This window comes from Pongo pygmaeus, chromosome 1 (genome assembly GCF_028885625.2).
Source record: "Pongo pygmaeus isolate AG05252 chromosome 1, NHGRI_mPonPyg2-v2.0_pri, whole genome shotgun sequence".
Taxonomy (NCBI): domain Eukaryota; kingdom Metazoa; phylum Chordata; class Mammalia; order Primates; family Hominidae; genus Pongo; species Pongo pygmaeus.
In genome coordinates, this window is record NC_072373.2 from 202,522,282 (window position 1) to 202,544,124 (window position 21,843).

The window sequence follows — 21,843 nt, forward strand, 5'->3', positions numbered from 1 at the left end:
TGCAGTGGCACAGTCTCAGCTCACTGCAACCTCTGTCTCCTGGGCTCAAGCAATTCTCCTGCCTCAGTCTCCCAAGGAGTTGGGATTACAGGCGTGTGGCACCATGCCCGGCTAATTTTTATATTTTTAGTAGAGATGGGGTTTCACCATGTTGGCCAGGCTGGTCTCAAACTCCTAACAGGTAATCCGCCTGCCTCGGCCTCCCAAAGTGCTGGGATTACAGACATGAGCCACTGTGCTCAGACAGGTTTGTTTTCTATTGTTGTTGTTGTTTTTAATAGATACAGGGTCTCACTGTCCCTGAGGCTGGAGTGCAGTGATACCATAATAGCTCTGCAGCTTCAACCTCCTGGGCTCAAATGATCTTCCTGCCTCAGCCTCCCAAGTGGCTAGGACTACAGGCCTGTGCCACCATGCCAAGCTTAAAAAAATTTTTTTTTAGAGATGGGGTCTCACTATGTTGTCCAGGCTGGTCTCTAATTCCTGGCCTCAGGCAATCCTTTCACCTCAGCTTCCCAAAGTTCTGGGATTATAGGCATGAACTACCCACCCAGCAGCAGTCTAGGTTTCTATGATATAAACGGACTAAATGAGTAAAACATGGTGGATACACAGTGATTACGTGCCTAGATTGTGGAGATGATCTGCCTGATTTGAAATTCAGGCTCCACCATTTACTTGTTCTGACTTTGGACAACAGAAAAAAGAAATTTGAGGTTGGTTGCAGTGGCTCATGCCTGCAATCCCACCATTTTGGGAGGCCAAGGCAGGCAGACTGTTTGAGCCCAGAAATTTTAGACCAGCCTGGGCAACATGGTGAAACCCTATCTCTACAAAAAAAAATACAATAATTAGCCAGGTGTGGTGGTGCATGCCTGTAGTCCCAGCTACCCGGGAAGCTGAGGTTGGAAGACCACCTGAGCCTGGGATGTCGAGGCTGCAGTGAGCTGTGATTGTGCCACCGCGCTCCAGCCTAGGCAACAGAGTGAGAAGACTATCTGGAAAAAAAAAAAAAATTGAGAAACCTCTCTGTGTAACCTCATCTATAAAATGGAAGTAATAACAACTCACAACCCTCATACAGTTGTTATGAGAAGTACATGAGTTGAAATATTTAAAGTACCTGTCATGGCTGGGTGCGATAGCTCAAGTCTGTAATTCCAGCACTTTGGGAGGCCAAGGCAGGTGGATCGCCTGAGATCAGGGGTTCAAGACCAGCCTGACCAACATGGTAAAACCCCATCTCTACTAAAAATACAAAAATTAGTCAGGTGTGGTGGTGGGCGCCTGTAATCCCAGCTACTCAGGAGGCTGAGGCAGGAGAATCGCTTGAACCTGGGAGGCAGAGGTTGCAGTGAGCTGCGATTGCACCATTGCACTCCAGCCTGGCAACAAGAGCAAAACTCCCTCTCAAAAAAAAAAAAAAAAAATCAAAATTAGCTGGGCGTGGTGGCACACGCCTGTAATCCCAGCTATCCAGGAGGCTGAGGTAGGGGCATCGCTTGAACCCGGGAGAAGGAGGTTGCAGTGAGCCGAGATGGCACCACTGCACTCCAGCCTGGGTGACAGAGCAAGACTCTGTCTCAAAAAATAAATGAATTAATAAATAATAAAAATAAAGTACCTGTCATGGAGCAAACACTATTTAAACACTAATACTTGTATTAGTATGAAAGCATATGCAAGTTGGAAGTTATGAGTTAGATTTACATAGAGTAACAAGTACATATCGGGCCAGGCACAGTGGCTCATGTCTGTAATCCCAGCATTTTAGGAGGCTGAGGCAGGCAGATCACTTGAGTTCAGGAGTTCGAGACCAGCCTGGCCAACATGGTGAAACCCCCTCTCTACTAAAAATAGAAAAATTAGCTGGAAATCACCTGAACCCAGGAGGCGGAGGTTGCAGTGAGTCGAGATCATGCCATTGCACTCCAGCCTGGGCAACAGAGCAAGACTCTGTCTCAAAAAAATAAATAAATAAAAGCTCTATTGTTACACAGCTTATAAAAGCAAAAAAAATGGGATCAAACTGAAAATCATAGAGGATTCAATTAGATAACTTATAGCAAATCCATATGATGAAATAGAAATAGCAATTATAATTGTCAATATTTAAATACCAGCTCTGCCAATCAGTAGCTGTATAGCTCAGGGAAAGTTAATTAATCTATATGTACCAGTTCCCTGTTTACAAAACGGGTTTAACATACCTGAAGCACTTAGGATAGCACTGACACATAACATGAACTCAATAAACTAGCTTTAAAAAGAAAAAATTTTGGCCAGGTGCGGCGGCTCATGCCTGTAATCCCAGTACTTTGGGAGGCCGAGGCAGGGAGTTCGAGACCAGCCTGACCAACATGGTGAAACACCGTTTCTTTTTTTTTTTTTTTTTGAGACGGAGTCTCGCTCTGTCGCCCAGGCTGGACTGCAGTGATGCAATCTCAGCTCACTGCAAGCTCCGCCTCCCAGGTTCAAGCGATTCTCCTGCCTCAGCCTCCCGAGTAGCTGGGACTACAAGCGCCTGCCACCGTGCCCGGCTAATTTTTGTATTTTTAGTGGAGACGGGGTTTCACCGTCTTAGCCAGGATGGTCTCGATCTCCTGACCTCATGATCTGCCCACCTTGGCCTCCCAAAGTGCTGGGATTACAGGCGTGAGCCACCGCGCCCGGCCTGAAACACCGTTTCTTAAAAATATAATGCCATTGCACTCCATCCTGGACAACAGTGAGACCCTGTCTCGAAAATAAAAAATATAATACAAAAAATTAAGGCAGGGCGCGGTGGCTGACGCCTGTAATCCCAGCACTTTGGGAGGCCGAGGGGGGCGGATCACGAGGTCAGGAGACTGAGACTGTCCTGGCTAACATGGTGAAACCCCGTCTCTACTAAAAATATAAAAAATTAGCCAGGCGTGGTGGCGGGCAACCTGTGGTCCTAGCTACTCGGGAGGCTGAGGCAGAAGAATGGCGTGAACCCGGGAGGCGGAGCTTGCAGTGAGCCGAGACTGGGCCACTGTACTCCATCTCAAAAAAAAAAAAAAAAAAATTAGCCGGACATGGTGGCACATGCCTGTAATCCCAGCTACTTGGGAAGCTGAGGCAGGAGAATCACTTGAACCTGGGAGGTAGAGGTTGCAGTGAGCTGAGATCATCGCAGTACTGCACTCCAGCCTGGGCAACAAGAGCAAAACTCTGTCTCAAAAAAAAAAAAAATTTTAAAAAAGGAGAGTGTAGACAAATGTCCTGGAAAGATGTTAATGATAGATGAATGGGAAAAAAGGGTTATAAACCAATATATATGGAATCTTTTTATAAAATAAACACATTTCATATTCATAAATTTATAAAAATTTATAAATTTATAAAAAATAAAGACTAGAAGGATATATACCAAAATAGAACTTCTCTTTGGCTAATAGGTGTTATTTTTTATCTGTACTATATTTTAAAAGTTTTCAACAATAAATATGCTACTTTTATAAAAGGTGAAAACTCTCATCCTCATCTCTACCATAATTAAAACTAGGAACTGTCATTTTTTTTTGCTCCAACTGGTAATGAATCTACCCCAAATTTACAGGGTAAGGGAATAAAGAATCAGAATTACACAGACATTTCTCTTCATTGGCTTTATTACCATGTAACACAAGCTCACAGCCTCTAATGTTACAAACCTTACACACAAATGGCCAAACAAGAAATTTTCCTTTCCAAAAGATAATTTATTCTGGTTTCCCCTCTTCATTTTTATTTTTTTTTTGAGATGGAGTTTCACTCTTCTCACCCAGGCTGGAGTGCAATGGCGTCATCTCTGGTCACTGCAACCTTCACCTCCTGGGTTCAAGTGATTCTCCAGCCTCAGCCTCCCAAGTAGCTGGGATTACAAGAGCCTGCCACCACGCCCGGCTAAATTTTGTATTTTTCGTACAGATGGGGTTTCACCATTTGGCCAGGCTGGTCTCAAACTCCTGACCTCGGGTGATCCACCTACCTCGGCCTCCCAAAGTGCTGGGATTAGAGGTGTGAGCCACTGCGCTTGGCCCGGTTTCCCCTCTTAATACAGTGGGATTAGATAGATTCTCCGTGACATCCTGAGCCTTTAATGTAGAAAGGCTGTCATGAAAGTGAAATCACCACATGAGGAGAACAGTGCAAAGAACCAATTAATTCTCACCATCCTCTCCCTGAAGGAAGAATGCCTCCCTGGCAATGGTGAAATGGGACATTTAAAACATATTTTTTTGGCCAGGCGTGGTGGCTCATGCCTGTAATCCCAACACTTTGGGAGGCCAAGGTGGGTGGATCACGAGGTCAGGAGTTCGAGAATAGCCTGACCAACATGATGAATCCCCATCTCTACCAAAAATACAAAAATTAGCTGAGCATGGTGGCACGCACCTGTAATCCCAGCTACTCAGGAGGCTGAGGCAGGAGAATTGCTTGAACCCGGGAGGCAGAGGTTGCAGTGAGCCGAAATCGTGCCACTGCACTCCAGCCTGGGAAACAGAGCGAGACTCTGTCTCAAAAACAAAACAAAACAAAAACCAAAAAAAGCAAACATATTTTTTCAAACAAGTAAGGATAGGCCCCAAATGTGGACAGATTCTCTTAGTCACATGAGCCTCTTGGGGTCTATTTTCTCTAGGTGAACCAGAGGTTTTAGCTGTTCTGCAAAGTTCTTCATGTCATCAGAGACCATGTCCTGCCCAGCGGGTGCTACCACACTTAATTCCACGAGATAGGAGAGTGACAAGGCCTCAGTGCTGTCTGTGTTCCCTGGCACCAGGATGCGGAAAATCTTGTACACCATAATCTTCATGATGCCCTTACGGAACAAATGTCCCTTAGCAACAAACTCATGGTCCATGCGGAAGCCCATTTCCATCAAGAAGTCGGTGAGGTTCTCAGATGTGGCAATGTCCACGCAGTTTCGCACCAGGGCGTGGCGGTTCTTGTCTCCCATTTCTGGCTGTCCCAGGTAGCGCAGATGCCAGGGTGCCCCTGCCCTGTCCATAGAGCGTCGGGCCCTGAGAACAAATGGGCTGGCTTGCTGGCCCTTAAGGAGGAATACCATCTCATGGTCAAGGAAAGTCTCAGGTTCCATGTTGTCACACAAACCACGAAGGCGGTGGATGAGGCTTTCCAAACTGTGATCTAAAACACTTCCTGAAAACGGAAAAAGCACCACTGAGTCCTATCTTTCATTTTAGGTCATGGAGTTAGTATACAATTGAAAAAACTTAAATGAAAAACCAAAACAGTTTAGTGAAGCATTTCATAAAACACAGGGCCAAACATGAGATTTTACAGAAATTACACTACCAAGGTATTGTATAACGTTGTGAGAAAGTTATTTTCCTTTTCAATTTTTTGGAATTTTCTTATTTAGCACTACAAAGTCTTTAGGCTTCCTCTAATGCTCATCTCCAGTAGGCCTAGGGCTTAGAGCCTTTAATCAGTGACAGTGTCTATCTAGAATGTAATAATACTGTTTTAGTTATGTATTTATTTATTTTTGTAGAGTTGGGGTCTTACTATGTTTCCCAGGGTGGTCTTAAACTCCTGGCCTTGGTCTCCCAAAGTGTTGGGATTACAGGCACAAGCCACCATGCCCAGCCAATAACACTATTTTGTTGTTATATATTTTAACAATTGCCTTCTATTTCCAACAAATCAAAGTCTTCCATTTATAGAAGAAATATAAAGTCTCCCCCGCTTTTTTTGAGACGGAGTCTAGCTCTGTCTTCAGGCTGGAGTGCAGTGGTGCGATCTCGGCTCACTGCAACCTCCACCTTCTGGGTTCAAGCGATTCTCCTGCCTCAGCCTCCTGAGTAACTGGGACTACAAGCGTGTGCCACCACACCCAGCTAATTGTTGTATTTTTAGTAGAGACAGGGTTTCACCATGTTGGCCTGGATGGTCTCGATCTCTTGACCTCATGATCCGCCTGCCTCAGCCTCCCAAGGTGCTGAGATTACAGGCATGGAGCCACTGCACCTGGCTAAAGTTTCCTTTTTATCAGGAAAAGTTTTCCTCTTCTGTATGTAAGTAGAAGAGAGTGAATTGCTTCATAGAATCTTCATCCTCTTGGCAACATCTGACACAATTCTTACAGTAGATTATACCCACTATGAAATCTATTCTTCCCTTGGCCTCTGAGACACAACTTTCTTGTCTTCACTTAACTTGCTGACCGTTCCGTTTAACTCTTCTTTGCTTGGTCCCTCTCATCTTCCCTAAACACTGGAGGACTAGGACTCAATCCTGGTCCTCTTCTGTATCAATACTCTTTTCCTGCCTAGGTGACTTTATTTGGCCCCATGGCTTTAAATATCATTTAGGCCCTGAGGACTCCCACGTTTTTATCTCTGAACTACAGATGAAAACATTCAACTTACTACTCAATTTCCTCACTTGGATGCCTATTACAGACATCTTTATCTTAACATGTTCAATATCAAACTGTTGGTTTTTTCCTCCAAAATCTTATTCACCCTGCGGTCTTCAACATCACAGTAAACGGCAACTCTGTTTTTAGTTGGTTACCCAAGCCAAAAACCAGAAAATCATCTTTGACTCACACCCTCTTTCTTTCTTTCACACCCTCCACTGAATCCATATTTTTGAAATAAATGCAGAATGCAATCACTTCTCACTCCTCTGGTCACTTCAACCTAGTCCCTTCAAATGAAGTCACCCTCATTTCTTGCCTGGTCTTTGCAATAGCCTGTTTCTACCTTTGCCTTCTTCCTCTCTTCTCCATATGAAAGCCAAATGGTCTATTAAATTACTGGGCAGATAATAACACTCCTCTACTCAGAACACTCCAGTGGATTACTGTGTCATTCAGAATAAAAGCCAACATCTTTACCGTTGTCGACAAGGCCCTACATATTACTGTCTCTGCTACCTGCCAAACATCATCTCCTTCTATTCTTCCCCTTGATCATTCTCTCCAGGAGTGACCTTCCTGCCAGACCCCTTCTCCTATTCTCTATGCTTAGGATGTTCTTCCCATCTGCATGTCTACTCTATCACTTTTGTCAGGTCTCTGCTCAAGTGACTTTATCATCAAGGCCTTTTCTGATCACCCTAATAAAATAGTATGTGTCCTACCAATCTCTAGCCACTTTCCTGCTTTATTTTTATGGCACCGGTTTTTTTTTGTTTTTTTTTTTTTTAGATAGGGTCTCGCTCTGTCTCCAGGCTATAGAGTAGTGGCGTGATTATAACTCTTTGCAGCCTCCATCTCCTGGGCTCAAGTGATCCTCCCACCTCAGCCTCCCAAGTGGTTCAGACTACAGATGCGCACCACCATGCCCAGCTAATTTTTTTTTTTTAGTAGAGATGAGTTCTTGCTATGTTGTCCAGACTAATCCTGAATTCCCAAACTCAAGCAGTACTGCAGCCTTAGCCTCCAAAACAACTGGAATTACAGGCATAAGCCTGTAATAGCTGGCTTGACATACATTTTTTTTAGTCATCTTTCTGCCTCCATGGCTATGGCTCAAATGTTAGGAACATATTCAGATACTTGTTTACAAAATCTGGCTGGGCGCGGTGGCTCACGCCTGTAATCCCAGCACTTTGGGAGGCCGAGGCAGGTGGATCACCTGAGGTCAGGAGTTCGAGACCAGCCTGGCCAACATGGAAAAACCCTGTCTCTACTAAAAATACAAAAATTAGCTGGCCATGGTGGTGCACACCTGTAATTCCCCTACTCAGGAGGCTGAGGCAGGAGAATCGCTTGAATCTGGGAGGCAGAGGCTGCAGTAAGCCGAGATTGCACCACTGTGCTCCAGCCTGGGCAACGGAGTGAGAATCCGTCTTAAAAAAAAAAGAAAATCAGAGAAACAGGACCTAGAAAGATAGTTGCTGAGGGTTTGGCGTAGAGGGGAGTGGGAATTAGTGTTTAATGGGTATAGAGTTGCAGTTTTACAGGATGAAAAACTTAAGTATTTTAGGCCAGGCGCGGCGGCTCGTCCCTGTAATCCTAGCACTTTGGGAGGCCAAGGCAAGTATATCACTTGAGGGCAAGAGTTCAAGATCAGTTTGGCCAACAAGATGAAACCACAACTCTCTACTAAAAATACAAAAATTAGCTGGGCATGGTGATGCACGCCTGCAATCCCAGCTATTTAGGAGGGCTGAGACACAAGAATCCCTTGAATCCGGGAAGTAAATAGAGGTTGCAGTGAGCTGTTATCATGCCACTGCGTTCCAGCCTGGGTGACAGATTGAGACTCTGTCTCAAAGAAAAAAAAAGTTGTACTAAGTATTTTTTCAAGTTACTCACAATAAACCAAAGTTCTAAAGATCTGTTGTTCAACAATGTTAATATACTTAACAACACTGAACTGTACACTTAAATATGTTAAGATGGCAATTTTTTTTTTTTTTTTTTGAGACAGAGTCTCGCTCTGCCGCCCAGGCTGGAGTGCAGCAGCGCGATCTCGGCTCACTGCAACCTCTGCCTCCCAGGTTCACACCATTCTCCTGCCTCAGCCTCCTGAGTAGCTGGGACTACAGGTGCCCGCCACCACGCCAGGCTAATTTCTTTTGTATTTTTAGTAGAGACAGGGTTTCACTGTGTTAGCCAGGATGGTCTCCATCTCCTGACCTCGTGATCCGCCCATCTTGGCCTCCCAAAGTGCTGGGATTACACGCGTGAGCCACCGTGCCCAGCCAAGATGGCAAATTTAGTATGTTTAGTGCATATAAAACTATAATTTAAAATAACAGTTAAAAACATAGCTGGGTGCCAGAAACTGTGCAGGCTGCTTTTGTGTTAAGTCTCTCATCTTAAGGGAAGCTGAACAGAGAAGAGGAAAATAGGTAATCCAAGTTCCCTGGTTCACTTACCCTGCAACAGGTACTCCATCATGTTAATGGTGCCCCCAGTGACAGGCATCATGGTGACTGGAGGTGCCTCCATGGTGTCTAAGTTGAAGACAACACAACTGGACTCAGAGCCCCCAGTCAGGTAAGGCACGAGATATACCTGGAAAAGAGTTCACTTGTTTATACATCAGAGTGGTGGAGAGAGACCAGATGTGTTGTGGCACTGGCCTTCAAATCAAAGATTCATTCATTCAAAAACGTTTGAGTATCTCCTTATATGGCCAGTTCCAGGAACTGATGACACAGAAATATAAAAAGGAGATCTGGTCATAGAGTACAGCATTACCTTCTGGTCTCAAGTTCTGAAACCCCCAAGTTACCTGTGCAATCTTGAGAAAGTCCTATCTATAACCCCTCACTCTGGGACTCAATGTCTTCCTTATAAAATGAGGCCAGTGATTTTTTTTTTTTTTTTTTTTGAGACGGAGTTTCACTCTTGTCGCCCAGGCTGGAGTGCAATGGCACAATCTCTGTTCACTGCAGCCTCCGCCTCCCAGGTTCAAGCGATTCTCCTGTCTCAGCCTCCCGAGTAGCTGGGATTACAGTCACCCGCAACCACGCCCAGCTAATTTTTTTTGTATTTTTAGTAGAGACAGGGTTTTGTCATATTGGCCAGGTTGGCCTTGAACTCCTGGCCTCAGGTGATCCTCAGGTGATCCGGCACTCCCAAAGTGCTGGCATTACAGGTGTGAGCCACCGTGCCCGGTCAAAGGCCAGTGATTTTTAACTCCCAAGGCTATGTGGCTCAAACGAGATAATAAAGAGGCAACAAAATTCAGAAGAACTGAAAAAGTGACTTAACGGACCTTCATTTTATAAATGAGGATATTGAGACTTGGAGAGGGACAGAAGGATACACACAGCAAGTTGGTAGCAGAGTTTGGACCAAACTAAAATCTCTCTGAAAGTACCTTCCCCCGTACCCTTTTCTTTTTTGGTGACAGGATCTCGCTCTGTAGCCCAGGCTGGAGTGCAGTGGGGAGTTCCTAGCTCACTATAACCTCGAACTCCTAGGCTCAAGCGATCCTCCCGCCTCAGCCTCCCGAGTAGCTGGGACTACAGGCGGGAGAGCCACTGCGGCTAGCCTAAAAATGCCTTTTAAAGAGAGTCAAGGCCGGGCGCGGTGGCTCACGCCTGTAATTCCAGTACTTTGGGAGGCCGAGGCCGGCGGATCAACTGGAGGTTGGGAGTTCGAGACCAGCCTGACCAACATGAAGAAACCCCCGTCTCTACTAAAAATACAAAAAAGCAGCCAGGCCTGGTGGCGAGCGCCTGTAATCCCAGCTCCTCAGGAGGCTGAGGCAGGAGAATCGCTTAAACCCGGAAGGCCAGGTTGCGGTGAGCCGAGATCGCGCCATTGCACTCCAGCCTGGGCAAGAACAGCGAAACTCCGTCTCAAAAAAAAAAAAAAAGAGAGAGCCAAGAGAAAGTTATTTTAAGATGATGGTATATAGGTCCTTCTAAGCCGGCATCCAGAACACGTGTCCAATTAAACACTAGAAGCACACCTCCTTGAGGCTCTAGTGTCTTCTCGAGAAGCCGGGAATTATATCCACCCGCGCACCTAGGAGCCTTTGAGCGACGATTAGATCCCAGCACTCCGGTTACCCGAGCCCGGGAAGCCCCCAGACCGGTGCAACCAACCAACTTCCTCCTCTTCTCACTTCCGGTCGGAAGCCGACGTCTCACAAACCTCGAAACTGCCGTTCCCAAACGTATGGGTGCCGAGAAGGCCGAAGAGCTTCATTGCGGACAGACAATCAGAAGCGCATGCGCAAAATGCTGGGCTGCTGTATGAAAGGTGGCGGCCTCATTTGGAGCTTTCCTCCGGGCGCTACCTGGATCCTTGACGTCATAAGCCATCCTCTAGGAAAATCTTTATAGGTTTGACAACCTGGAGATGTATTTGTGTAGAAAGTCTCTTGGAATTGATAGGACTTACAGAGATTATAATGGGTTTCAAAAGAAAAAAGAACTGAGGGGTTGGGCGCGGTGGCTCACGCCTGTAACCCCAGCACTTTGGAAGGCCGAGGCAGGCAGATCACTTGAGGTCAGGAGTTCGAGACCAGCCTGGCCAAGATGGTAAAACCCCGTCTCTATTAAAAATACAAAAATTAGCCGGGCATGGTGGCGCGCGCCTGTAATCCCAGCTACTAGGGAGGCTGAGGTGGGAGAATCGCTTGAACGCGGGAGGCGGAAGTTGCAGCGAACCGAGATCGCGCCACTGCATTGTAGCCTGGGCTACAGAGAGAGACTCTGTCTCAAAAAAAAAAAAAGAGTCTGGAAAAGAAGTAGATCCAGATCCAGGAGTACTCTGCAATGCCGTACTAAAGAATACATGTGAGCTTTAAAAGAACCCTGGCTACAACATGGAGAAAAGTTTGGGAAAGGAGAGCGCCTAGAGAAAAAAGACCAGGCCGGACACGGTGGCTCAGGCCTGTAATCCCAGCACTTTGGGAGGCCAAGGCGGGCAGATGGCTTGAGTTCGGGAATTCAAGACCAGCCTGAACAACATGGTGAAACCCTGTCTCTACAAAAAATACAAAAATTAGCTGAACGTAGTGGCTTGCACCTGCAGTCCCAGCTACTTGGGAGGCTGAGGTGGGAGGATTGCTTGAGCCCAGGAGGCAGAGGTTGCAGTGAGCTGAGATAGCGCCACTGCACTCCAGCCTGTGCAACAAAGGGAGATCCTGTCTGGAAAAAAATTAAAGAAAAAAGACCAGTTAGGTGGTTTGGTACAACTCCAGTTGAGAAACAACTGTCAGAAAAAGATTTTAAAAATGTAAAAAGAGGCGGGGCATGGTGGCTCACGCCTGTAATCCCAGCACTTTGGGAGGCCGAGGCGGGTGAATCACGAGGTCAGGAGATCGAGACCGTCCTGGCTAATGGTGAAACCTGTCTCTACTAAAAATACAAAAAATTAGCTGGGCGTGGTGGTGGGCGCCTGTAGTCCCAGCTACTCGGGAGGCTGAGGCAGGAGAATGGTGTGAACCTGGGAGACGGAGCTGGCAGTGAGCCGAGATCGCACCACTGCACTTTAGCCTGGGTGACAGAGCAAGACTCCGTCTCAAAAAAAAAAAAAAAAAAAAAAATGTAAAAAGAGGAAATTAGCCGGGCGTGGTGGCACACGCCTGTAGTCCCAGCTACTCAGATGGCTGAGGCACCAAAATCACTTGAACCCAGGAGGCAGAGGTTGTAGTGAGCTGAAATCATGCCACTGCACTCCAGCCTGGGCTACAGAGCAAGACTCTGTCCTCTATATAGATATATGTAAAATAATTCTTTAATGACCAATCAGAGGTAAAGACAGAGAGATGAAGGAGTCACAAATGCCCAGATTTCTACCTTGGGTGGCTATTGTAGCACTTTTTTTCTCTAAGCTAGGAAACACAGAGCAGTGTGGGTGAGACAGGAAAGATGAGTTCATATGTAGACACACTGAGCATCAGGTGTCTGTGGGACACCCAAATGGCAAAGTTCAGGGGAGAGAAATGGGCTACAGATAGAGATTTCAAAACCATAGCCTCATAGATGGTAGCTAAAAGCCATGACATTGAATGAGATCATCCTGCAAGAGTGTACTAAATAGGAAAAGAAGATTGACAAGGACTGGGTCTTGCATAGCACTCTGGCAGTTATTAGAGTTGTGTATGCCCTAGGGTTTAGGATGTGCCTCCTGATCAACCTGGTGATTCACAAGATTGGGCAGAGTGACCAGCTCTCAAGTGCTGTGATGATTAGAGGAGGCTGTGAACTTCTTTGGCCTCTCTTTTCCTATACAGACACTAATTGCAGCATAGAAAGTCCAGTGAATTACAGGTCATTTGAGGCACCATAGGGTTTACCCAGATTTTAGCTGGTATTTTAAAGAAGGGTAAATTTTTTTAAAAAGGTAGGGGAGATAGACAGAAAATGGGTAAAGAATATGATAATACCTGAAGGAGGCCTGGAGATTATAGGGATAGGTTTCTCTGATAAGGATGTGATGCCTAGAGCTTAGGATGGGGCTCACCCCTGTACTTTGCCACTACCCAGCTGTGCAACCTTGGGCAATTCACTTCCCCTCCCTGAGCCTCAGCTTCCTTTTTTTGTAAAATAGAGATAATAATAGTACTTTCAAAGGAGTTTGCCAAAATCAAATGAGATGGTTATAAAGCATTTAACATAGTGCTTGGCTTATTGTAAGCACTTAATATTTTTATTTTATTTTTAATTTTATTAATTTTTTTAGAGACGGGGTCTCACTATGTGAGACCCAGGCTGGTCTCAAACTCCTGGCCTCAAGCCATCCTCCCATCTTGACCTCGTAAAGTGCCAGGATTACAGGCATGAGCCATCATGCCTGGCGTGTAGGCATTTAATAAGCAGTAGTTATTAGCTTTTTTTTTTTTTTTTGAGACGGAGTCTTGCTGTGTCGCCCGGGCTAGAGTGCAGTGGCGCAATCTTAGCTCACTCCACTTTCCGGGTTCACGCCATTCTCCTACCTCAGCCTCCTGAGTAGCTGGGACTACAGGCGCCCGCCACTACGCCCGGCTAATATTTTGTATTTTAAGTAGAGACGGGGTGTCACCGTGTCAGCCAGGATGGTCTCGATCTCCTGACCTCGTGGTCCACCCGCCTCGGCCTTCCAAAGTGCTGGGATTACAGGCGTGAGCCACCGTGCCCGGCCTTTTTTTTTTTTTTTGAGACGGAGTCTCGCTCTGTTGCCCAGGCTGGAGTACAGTGGCGCGATCTTGGCTAACTGCAACCTCCACCTCCTGGGTTCAAGCTATTCTCCTGCCTCAGCCTCCCAAGTAGCTGGGATTACAGGTGCATTCTATTTTATTGTTTTCACTCTTTTTTAAATTCACTTTTTCAAAATTATTTTTTTCATTTTTCAGGAGACTCACTGGATCTGTGAATGTATTTTGTGCATGGCTTATCTCCCTGGATAGATTGTAAACATCTTGAAGTGAGGAATCATATATATATATACACATATACACACACACACACATATATACACACATATATACACATATATACATATATAAAAATGTATATATACACACACACACATATTATATATATATATTTTTTTTAAACAGAGTCTCACTCTGTCACCCAGGCTGGAGTGCAGTGGCGCCATCTTGGCTCACTGCAACCTTCGCCTCCTAGGTTCAAGTGATTCTTGTGCCTTAGCCTCCTGAGTAGCTGGGATTACAGGTGTGAGCCACCACGCCCGGCTAATTTTTGTAGTTTTAGTAGAGACAGGGTTCGCCATGTTGGCCAAGGTGGTCTTGAACCCCTGACTTCAGGGGATCTGCCTGCCTCGGCCTCCCAAAGTCCTGAGATGACAGGTGTGAGCCACCGCACCCAGCCCTAGCCTTTTTTTTTTTTTTCCTTTTTTTGTAGAGACAGGGTCTCACTATATTGACCAGGCTGGTCTCCAACTCCTGGGCTCAAGAAATTCTGCTGCCTAGGCCTCCCAAAGTGCTGGGATCATAGGTGTGAGCCACAACACCAAGCCAATAATTTTTTATATAGAGTACTTGCTGAAATGATAATATTTTGGATACTGGGGTTGAATAAAAATATTTTATTACATTTAATTCAACTTGTTTATTTATTTTTATTTATTTGTTTTGTTTCGTTTTGAGACGGAGTCTTGCTCTGTCATCCAGGCTGGAGTGCAGTGGCATGATCTTGGCTCACTGCAACTTCCGCCTCCCAGTTTTAAGCAATTCTCCTTCCTCAGCCTCCCCAGTAGCTAGGACTACAGGTGCCCGCCACCACACCTGGCTAATTTTCGTATTTTTTAGTAGAGACAGGGTTTTACCCTGTTGGCCAGGCTGGTCTTGAACTCCTGACCTCAGGTGATCCACCTGCCTCAGCCTCCCAAAGTGCTGGGATTACAGGTGTGAGCCACTGAGCCCAGCTTATTTTTACAGGGTGCTACTAGAATATTTATTTATTTATATTTTTGTTTATTTATTTGGAGACAGGAGTCTTGCTCTGTCTCCCAGACTGGAGTGCAGTGGCACAATCTTGGCTCACTGCAACCTCTGTCTCCCAGACTCAAGCAATTCTCATGTCTCAGCCTCCTGAGTAGCTGGGACTAAGATGCGTGCCACCACGCCCACCTAATTTTTTTTTTTCTTTAAGTAAACCAGGTTTCACCATGTTGGCCAGGGTGGTCTCAAACTCCTGTCCTCAAGTGATCCCCCTACCTGGGCCTCCCAGATTGCTGGTGTAAGCCCCCATATCTGGCCTAGAATATTTAAAAGTATATATGTGACTCACATATTTCTGTTGGACAGTACTGCTGTAGGATCTAGATTTGAAGGTGTGGCTTTACAGTCAGACAGATCGATAATTCTGGCCACTGCTTGTGTGGGTTTAGGCAGTTTATTTAACTACTTAGGCCTTTGTCAGTGCCTGGTATATACTGTATATTGTAGGTATGCGATGAATCAGATTTACTGTTAGGAGAATGGTTTAGGAATTGGGGAATGTTTAATTAGAAAAGACTTACGAAGGGTGGACATGCCATCTGTCTTCCAGTATATGAATATATGACAAAGGCAGTGGGGATTGAGGAGAGATGAAGAGGAAAGGGCTAGGGTTAGGGTTAGAGTATATTTAACTCATTTAACTCTCACAACCATGGGGACTTCAGCCCACTTAGCAAATGAGGAAATAGGCTCTGGGAAGTTAAGTACATTGCTGATAAGTGTCAGAGTCAGGATTAAAAGCCAAATCTGTCTGCCTCCAGAGATTTATTGTACTAAGACTTTGCTCTGTGTTAGTTTGGATTGCTATAACAAATTACCAAAGACTGGGTGGCTAAAACAACGAATGATTTCACATATTTCCCGGAGGCTGGGAAGTCCAAGATTGAGGTGCTGATAGATACAGTGTCTGGTGAGGGTCGGCTTCATGAATTGCAGATGGCTGCGTTCTCATACCATCACATGGCTGAGAGAAAAATCATCTCTTGTTTTTTCCTACAAGGGTACTAATCTCATTCATGAAGACTTCACCCTCACGACCTAATTATCTCCCAAAGGCTCACCATCACATTGGAGGTTAGGATTCTTTTTTTTAAAGGCCCTCCAGGTGTTCACAGTGCCTACGTAGTGCTGGGCAAATTTCTACTTCTCCCAGGATTTAGCATATGAATTTTGGGGAGACACAAACTTCAATCTATAATAGCCTCCTGAGAAAAACTGACTGCTTTTGTATAGTTCCAGAGGACAGGACTAGAATTGTTGGGTGAAAATTATAGGGATATAGATTTCAGCTTAATATAAGGAACAATTTGTCACAATGGTGGTGTCCAGTAATGGAAGGGGGGCCCGGATACGAAGTAGACTCCCTTCCAGTGGAAATATTGAAGGAGAGACTGTGGTAGAAAGAATTATTGGCCGGGCGTGGTAGCTCACACCTGTAATCCCAGCACTTTGGGAGGCCTAGGTGGGCAGGTCACCTGAGGTCAGGAGTTCAAGACCAGCCTGGCCAACATGGCAAAACCCCATCTCTACTAAAAACACAAAAATTAGCTGGGCATGGTGGCACACACCTGTAATGCCAGCTACTCGGGATGCTGAGGGAGGAGAATCGCTTGAACCTGGGAGGCGGAGGTTGCAGTGAGCCAAGGTGGTGCCACTGCACTCCAGCCTGGGCAATAGAGCAAGACTCTATCTCAAAAAAAAAAAGAAAGAATTTTTGTTCTAAGTGGGAGAGATTGAATTATCATATTTCCTTGATTCCTAGACACTGTCCACTCTAAGTCATAGTGTTGATTTAATAACAGAGTTTCAGTCAATTGATAAACATTCTCTCTATATGTGTATATATATATATCTGTTATAAATTGAAGCCCGATAAACCCAGACACAAAATGCATCTTAGAGTTGAGAAAATGCAGTAGTCGAACTTTATGATTTCATAGATACTTAGCTTTAGTAATTCTATTCCTTTGGATTTTTTTTCCTATTATGACAACTACAGCATCATTGTTAATAGTAATGACCATCAGCAAACACCCAATGACAAATAAGAAATGACACCATTCTTGTTCTTAAGGAGTTTAGTTTGCTGAGAGACAGGTAAAACACTTCATATAATTTTGTGCCTAGTGTTCTTCATTGGGTGCTGACTCAAGAAATTCACCTCCCCACCCCACTGGCTGAATGACAGGCAGCATTAGCCATTTAATTCTCTTAATCTCAAGGCGGGGCCCTAAGAAAGTCTGTTGCAGAAGGATAATTGGCCTGTTTACTTGCTCCCTTCCTCTTAGCCCAACCAACCCAACTCTATCTTCTGGTTGACCAGGTGTTGAGGTGCCTTGAGGGGATAAGCTATAATAGTTAATGTATTACATGTATCCATAAAAGATTAAAGATTAGCTCTGTTTTAGCTGAACTGTAACTGTCTGTTTGGGTTTCTCCCCTTCCAGGCTGTCTGGGGAAATCAGTGTTGGTTTTAGTCTGAAGATAATTAACCCACTGGGTCTCAAATTTCCTGGACAGCTCCCCTTGAGTGAGTGATTACTGGGTGCCAGGCTCTGTGGTAAGCACTTTCTGTGAATCTGTATTTTTTTTTTCTTTTTTGAGATGGAGTCTCACTCTGTCACCCAGGTGGAAGTGCAGTGGCGTGATCTCGGCTCACTGCACCCTCCACCTCCCAGGTTCAAGTGATTCTCCTGCCTCAGCCTCCCAAATAGCTGGGATTACGAGCGTGCACCACCACACTCAGTTAATTTTTATATTTGTAGTAGAGGCGGGGTTTCACCACATTGGCCAGGCTGGTCTCGAACTCCAGACCTCAGGTGATCCACCTGCCTCAGCCTCCCAAAGTGCTGGGATTACAGGTGTGAGCCACCGTGCTCAGCTGAATCTGTATAATTCATTTCCTCCTCATACTAGCTCTCAGAAGCAGGTGGTATTCTCTCCATCTCATAGCTGCCAGAATTGCAAGTCTGCTATATAATCTATTTGGAAGTAAAAGGGTTTGTTTCTGGTCCCCTCATCACAATTACCCCCTTCCTTGGGTCAAATGGTTTTATGCCATTATTTATGCCATCAACTCAAATGTTTTCTGGAGGAGACTCTTTGTACAACCCAGAGGAGATGAGGAAGCCCAAAAAGACTTCATGGAGAAGCAGAGGGGCAGAGGTTAACACACTAGTGCTTAGGACTTAAGATGGGTCCTGAACATGGTGGATCATACCTGTAATTCCAGCACTTTGGGAGACCGAGGCAGGTGGATCACTTGAGCCCAGTAGTTCAAGACCAGCCTAGGCAACGTAGGGAGACCCCATCTCTACAAAAAATTAAAAATTAGCCAGACATGGTAGCCCATGCCTGTAATTCCAGCTACTTGGGAGGCTGAGGTGGGAGTGTCATTTGAGCCCAGGAGGTCAAGGCTATAGTGAGCTGAGATGTTGCCAGTGCACTCCAGCCTGGGTGACAGAGCCAGACTGTCTCAAAAAAAAAAAAAAAAAAAAAAAGAATTAGTGAAAAGAACATTGTAAGGAGAGTTGGCATATTCTCCGTATGGGCGTAGCAAGCACATTGTGGCACACAATACAGTCAGCACTTACTATGTGCCTGTGGTAGGCGAGGCACCATGCTGGACTTTGGGAATATAAAGAATAAGTGGGACAACCTAAACCCCTCCCCTGAGAGAGTCCACATTCTAGTGATAAAATATTAAATAATATTAAAAATGGTTACAAAAGAAAGAAGGTGGAAAATATTTATGATATAGTATTAACTAATCAAGCCAGTTACAAATGTACAGTGTGATTTTAATTATACAGAGTCCTTAAAACATCTTTACACAGGAGAAGAAAACATAGCACTCTAATACTAACAATAACTGCCTTTGTTTAACTTTGTTTAATGGGACCAGAGATTATTTTATCTCCATTTGTCTCTGTTTTCCTTTTTTTTTTTTTGAGACGGAGTCTCACTCTGTCACCCAGGATGGAGTGCAGTGGCGCAATCTCAGCTCACTGTAACCTCCACCTCCTGGGTTCAAGCGATTCCCCTGCCTTTTTTTTTTTTTTTTTTTTCGAGACAAGGTCTCACTCTGTCACCCAGGCTGGAGTGCAGTGGCAAGATCATAGTTCACTGCAGCATCAACCTCCCAGGCTCGAGCAATCCTCCTGCCTCAACCTCCCAAGTAACTGGGAGTGAGCCACCACATCCAGCCTATTTTCCAAATTTTTGATGAGTGTGGGTTACTTAAAAAGAGTAAAAGAAAATAACCTTTTTTTCCTTTTAAATGGAAAAAAAAATGGCCAGGCGCAGTGGCTCATGTCTGTAATCCCAGCACTTTGGGAGGCTGAGGCGGGCAGATCACCACAGGTCAGGAGTTTAAGACCAGCCTGACCAACATGGAGAAACCCCGTCTCTACTAAAAATACAAAATTAGCAGGGCGTGGTGGTGCATGCCTGTAATTCCGGATACTCAGGAGGCTGAGGCAGGAGAATCGCTTGAACCCAGGAGGTGGAGGTTGCGGTGAGCTGAAATCGCGCCATTGCACTCCTGCCTGGGCAATAAGAGAGAAACTCTCTCAAAAAAAAAGGCCTGCACAGTGGCTTATGGCTGTAATCCCAGCACTCTGGGAGGCCAAGGCGGGTGGATCACAAGGTCAGGAGTTCAAGACCAGCCTGACCAATATGGTGAAACCCTGTCTCTACTAAAAATACAAAAATTAGCTGGGTGTGATGGCACGTGCCTGTAGTCCCAGCTGCTCGGGAGGCTGAGGCAGGAGAATTGCTGAACCCAGGAGGCGGAGGTTGCAGTGAGCCGAGATGGTGCCACTGCACTCCAGCCTGGGTGACAGAGAGAGACTCCATCTCAAAAAAAAAAAAAAGAAAAAAAGAAAAAAAAAACAACTTGAAACAAACAAAATGTCCACACACAAGTGGATAAACAAATTGTGATTTATTTCTACAATGGAATACTACTCAGCAATAGAAAAAAAACTACTGATGTACATAAGAAGATAGATTAATCTAAACTGAGCATGGTGGCATGCAACCATAGTCCCAGATATTCTGGAGGCTGAAGCAGGAAGATCCCTTGAGCCCAGGAGTTTGAGGCTGCAGTGCGCTATGATTGTGCCACTGCACTCCAGCCTGGGTGATGGAGCAAGAACCTTCCTCTAAAATAATAATAATAATATTCTAAGTGAAAGAAGTCAGACACAAAAGAATATGTAATTTATGATTCCATCTATGTGATATTCTAGAAGAGACAAAACTAGTCTACAGTGAGAGAAATAAAATCGTGCTTGTCTAGGGTGGGAAGTAGGGAGGACTCGTTGCAAGGAGACATAAGGGAACTTTCTGGAAAAATGGAAATGTTTATATTTTGATTGTGATGTCAGGTGCTCAAGTGTGTATATTTGTCAACACTCATCAAGATGTACATTTAAATGGATACATTTTATTTTATTTATTTGTTTTGAGATGGAGTTTTGCTCTTGTCACCCAGGCTGGAGTGCAATGGCATGATCTCGGCTCACTGCAACCTCCGCTTCCGGGGTTCAAGCAATTCTCCTGCCTCAGCCTCCCAAGTAGCTGGGATTACAGGTACCCACCACCACGCACAGCTAATTTTTGTATTTTTAGTAGAGACAGGGTTTTGCCATTTTGCCTAGGCTTGTCTTGAACTCCTGACCTCAGGTGGTCTGCCTGCTTCGGCCTCCCAAAGTGCTGGAATTACAGGTGTGAGCCACTGCGCCTGGCCCACCCAGATGCATTTTAATTATATGTAAATGTATCTCAATAAAATTGATTAAAATAATGAAAAACATTTATAGTTTTTTTTCTGGTTACAAGAGCATTATGTGCTCATTGTAAGAAATTCTAATATATTTTATTTTATTAATTATTTATTTTGAAATGGGATCTCACTCTGTCACCCAGGCTGGAGTGCACTGGGCACTTCAACCTCCACCTTCCGGGCTCAAGTGATCCTGCCACTGGAGACTCCCAAGTAGCTGTGAATGGCTGGGCGAGGTGGCTCACATGCCTGTAATCCCAGCACATTGGGAGGCCGAGGTGGGTAGATCACCTGAGGTCAGGTGTTCGAGATCAGCCTGGCCAACACGGTGAAACCCTGTTTCTAGTAAAAGTACAAAAATTAGCTGGGCATGGTGGTGCGTGCTTGTAATCCCAGCTACTCGGGAGGTTGAGGCAGGAGAATCGTTCAAACCTGGGAGGCAGAGGTTGCAGTGAGCTGAGATCACGCCACTGTACTCCAGCCTGGGTAACAGAGTGAGAATCCATCTAAAAAAAACCCCAAAAAAACAAAAAACAAAAACAAAACAGAACACCAAATAGCTGGGGACACAGGCACCCACCACCATGCCTGACTAATTTTTTGTATTTTTGGTAGAGATGGGGTTTCACCATGTTGCCCAGGCTGGTCTCGAACTCACAAGCTCAAGCGATCCTCGCGCCTTGTCCTCCCAAAGTGTTAGGATTACAGGCATAAGCCACTGTGACAGGCCTAGAAATTCTAATATTTTAGAAGAAAACTCTAAAATGTACAAAAAAAATACTTTTTCCATTTTGAGAAATTAGAAAGTCACTACAATTCTAAGCACAGGGTTTGGTACACAGTAAATATTAGTAAATAAAATAACAGAGTAAGAGTAAGAGAGATAATTAATCCAATCAGGAAGCAGAGAAGAATGAATAGACTGGAGTGCCCAGAAATCCCAGGTTTCTGCAGAAATCTAGAAGTCCTGCTAGAGGATAAGATTGTCAGTTGTGGCAGGCAGGTGTGTGACTTTGACAGGTGGGAAAGAAGTGAGAATGGAGGTTAGACAGGTGAGCTCATAAGGAATCAGTGTTTGAATGGCTTTTCTACAAACTCTTAGGATTCTCTTCTCTCATTTCCTAGGGGAAAAGAGTGAGAATGTGAGGCCAGCGTGGC

The 21,843-nt window shown here is 45.0% G+C and overlaps 1 protein-coding gene across 2 annotated transcripts; it reads right to left on the bottom strand.

Moving 5' to 3' along the window:
• Positions 1-3,617: 3,617 nt before the first annotated feature.
• On the bottom strand, positions 3,618-10,595 carry MED18 (mediator complex subunit 18). 2 transcript variants are annotated; one of them, XM_054498178.2, is made up of 3 exons: positions 10,469-10,595; positions 8,866-9,004; positions 3,618-5,169 (listed from the first exon to the last, which is right to left on the bottom strand). In XM_054498178.2, exons 2-3 carry the CDS (start codon positions 8,936-8,938, stop codon positions 4,616-4,618), a joined length of 627 nt encoding a protein of 208 aa, XP_054354153.1. In that variant the 5' UTR covers positions 8,939-9,004; positions 10,469-10,595; the 3' UTR covers positions 3,618-4,615. The 2 variants fall into 2 exon arrangements, with proteins under 2 accessions (XP_054354153.1, XP_054354163.1); XM_054498188.2 differs by having other exon boundaries at positions 10,413-10,595.
• Between the last annotated feature and the right edge of the window lie 11,248 nt (positions 10,596-21,843).

What these genes read in the sequence shown, in the direction of transcription:
- MED18 (XM_054498178.2), bottom strand. Translation starts at nt 8,938, where the DNA reads ATGGAGGCACCTCCAGTCACCATGATGCCTGTCACTGGGGGCACCATT. An exon ending in GATGGAGTACCTGTTGCAGG is followed by an intron (nt 5,170 to 8,865) that starts GTAAGTGAACCA and finishes TTCCGTTTTCAG; the next exon opens with GAAGTGTTTTAGATCACAGT.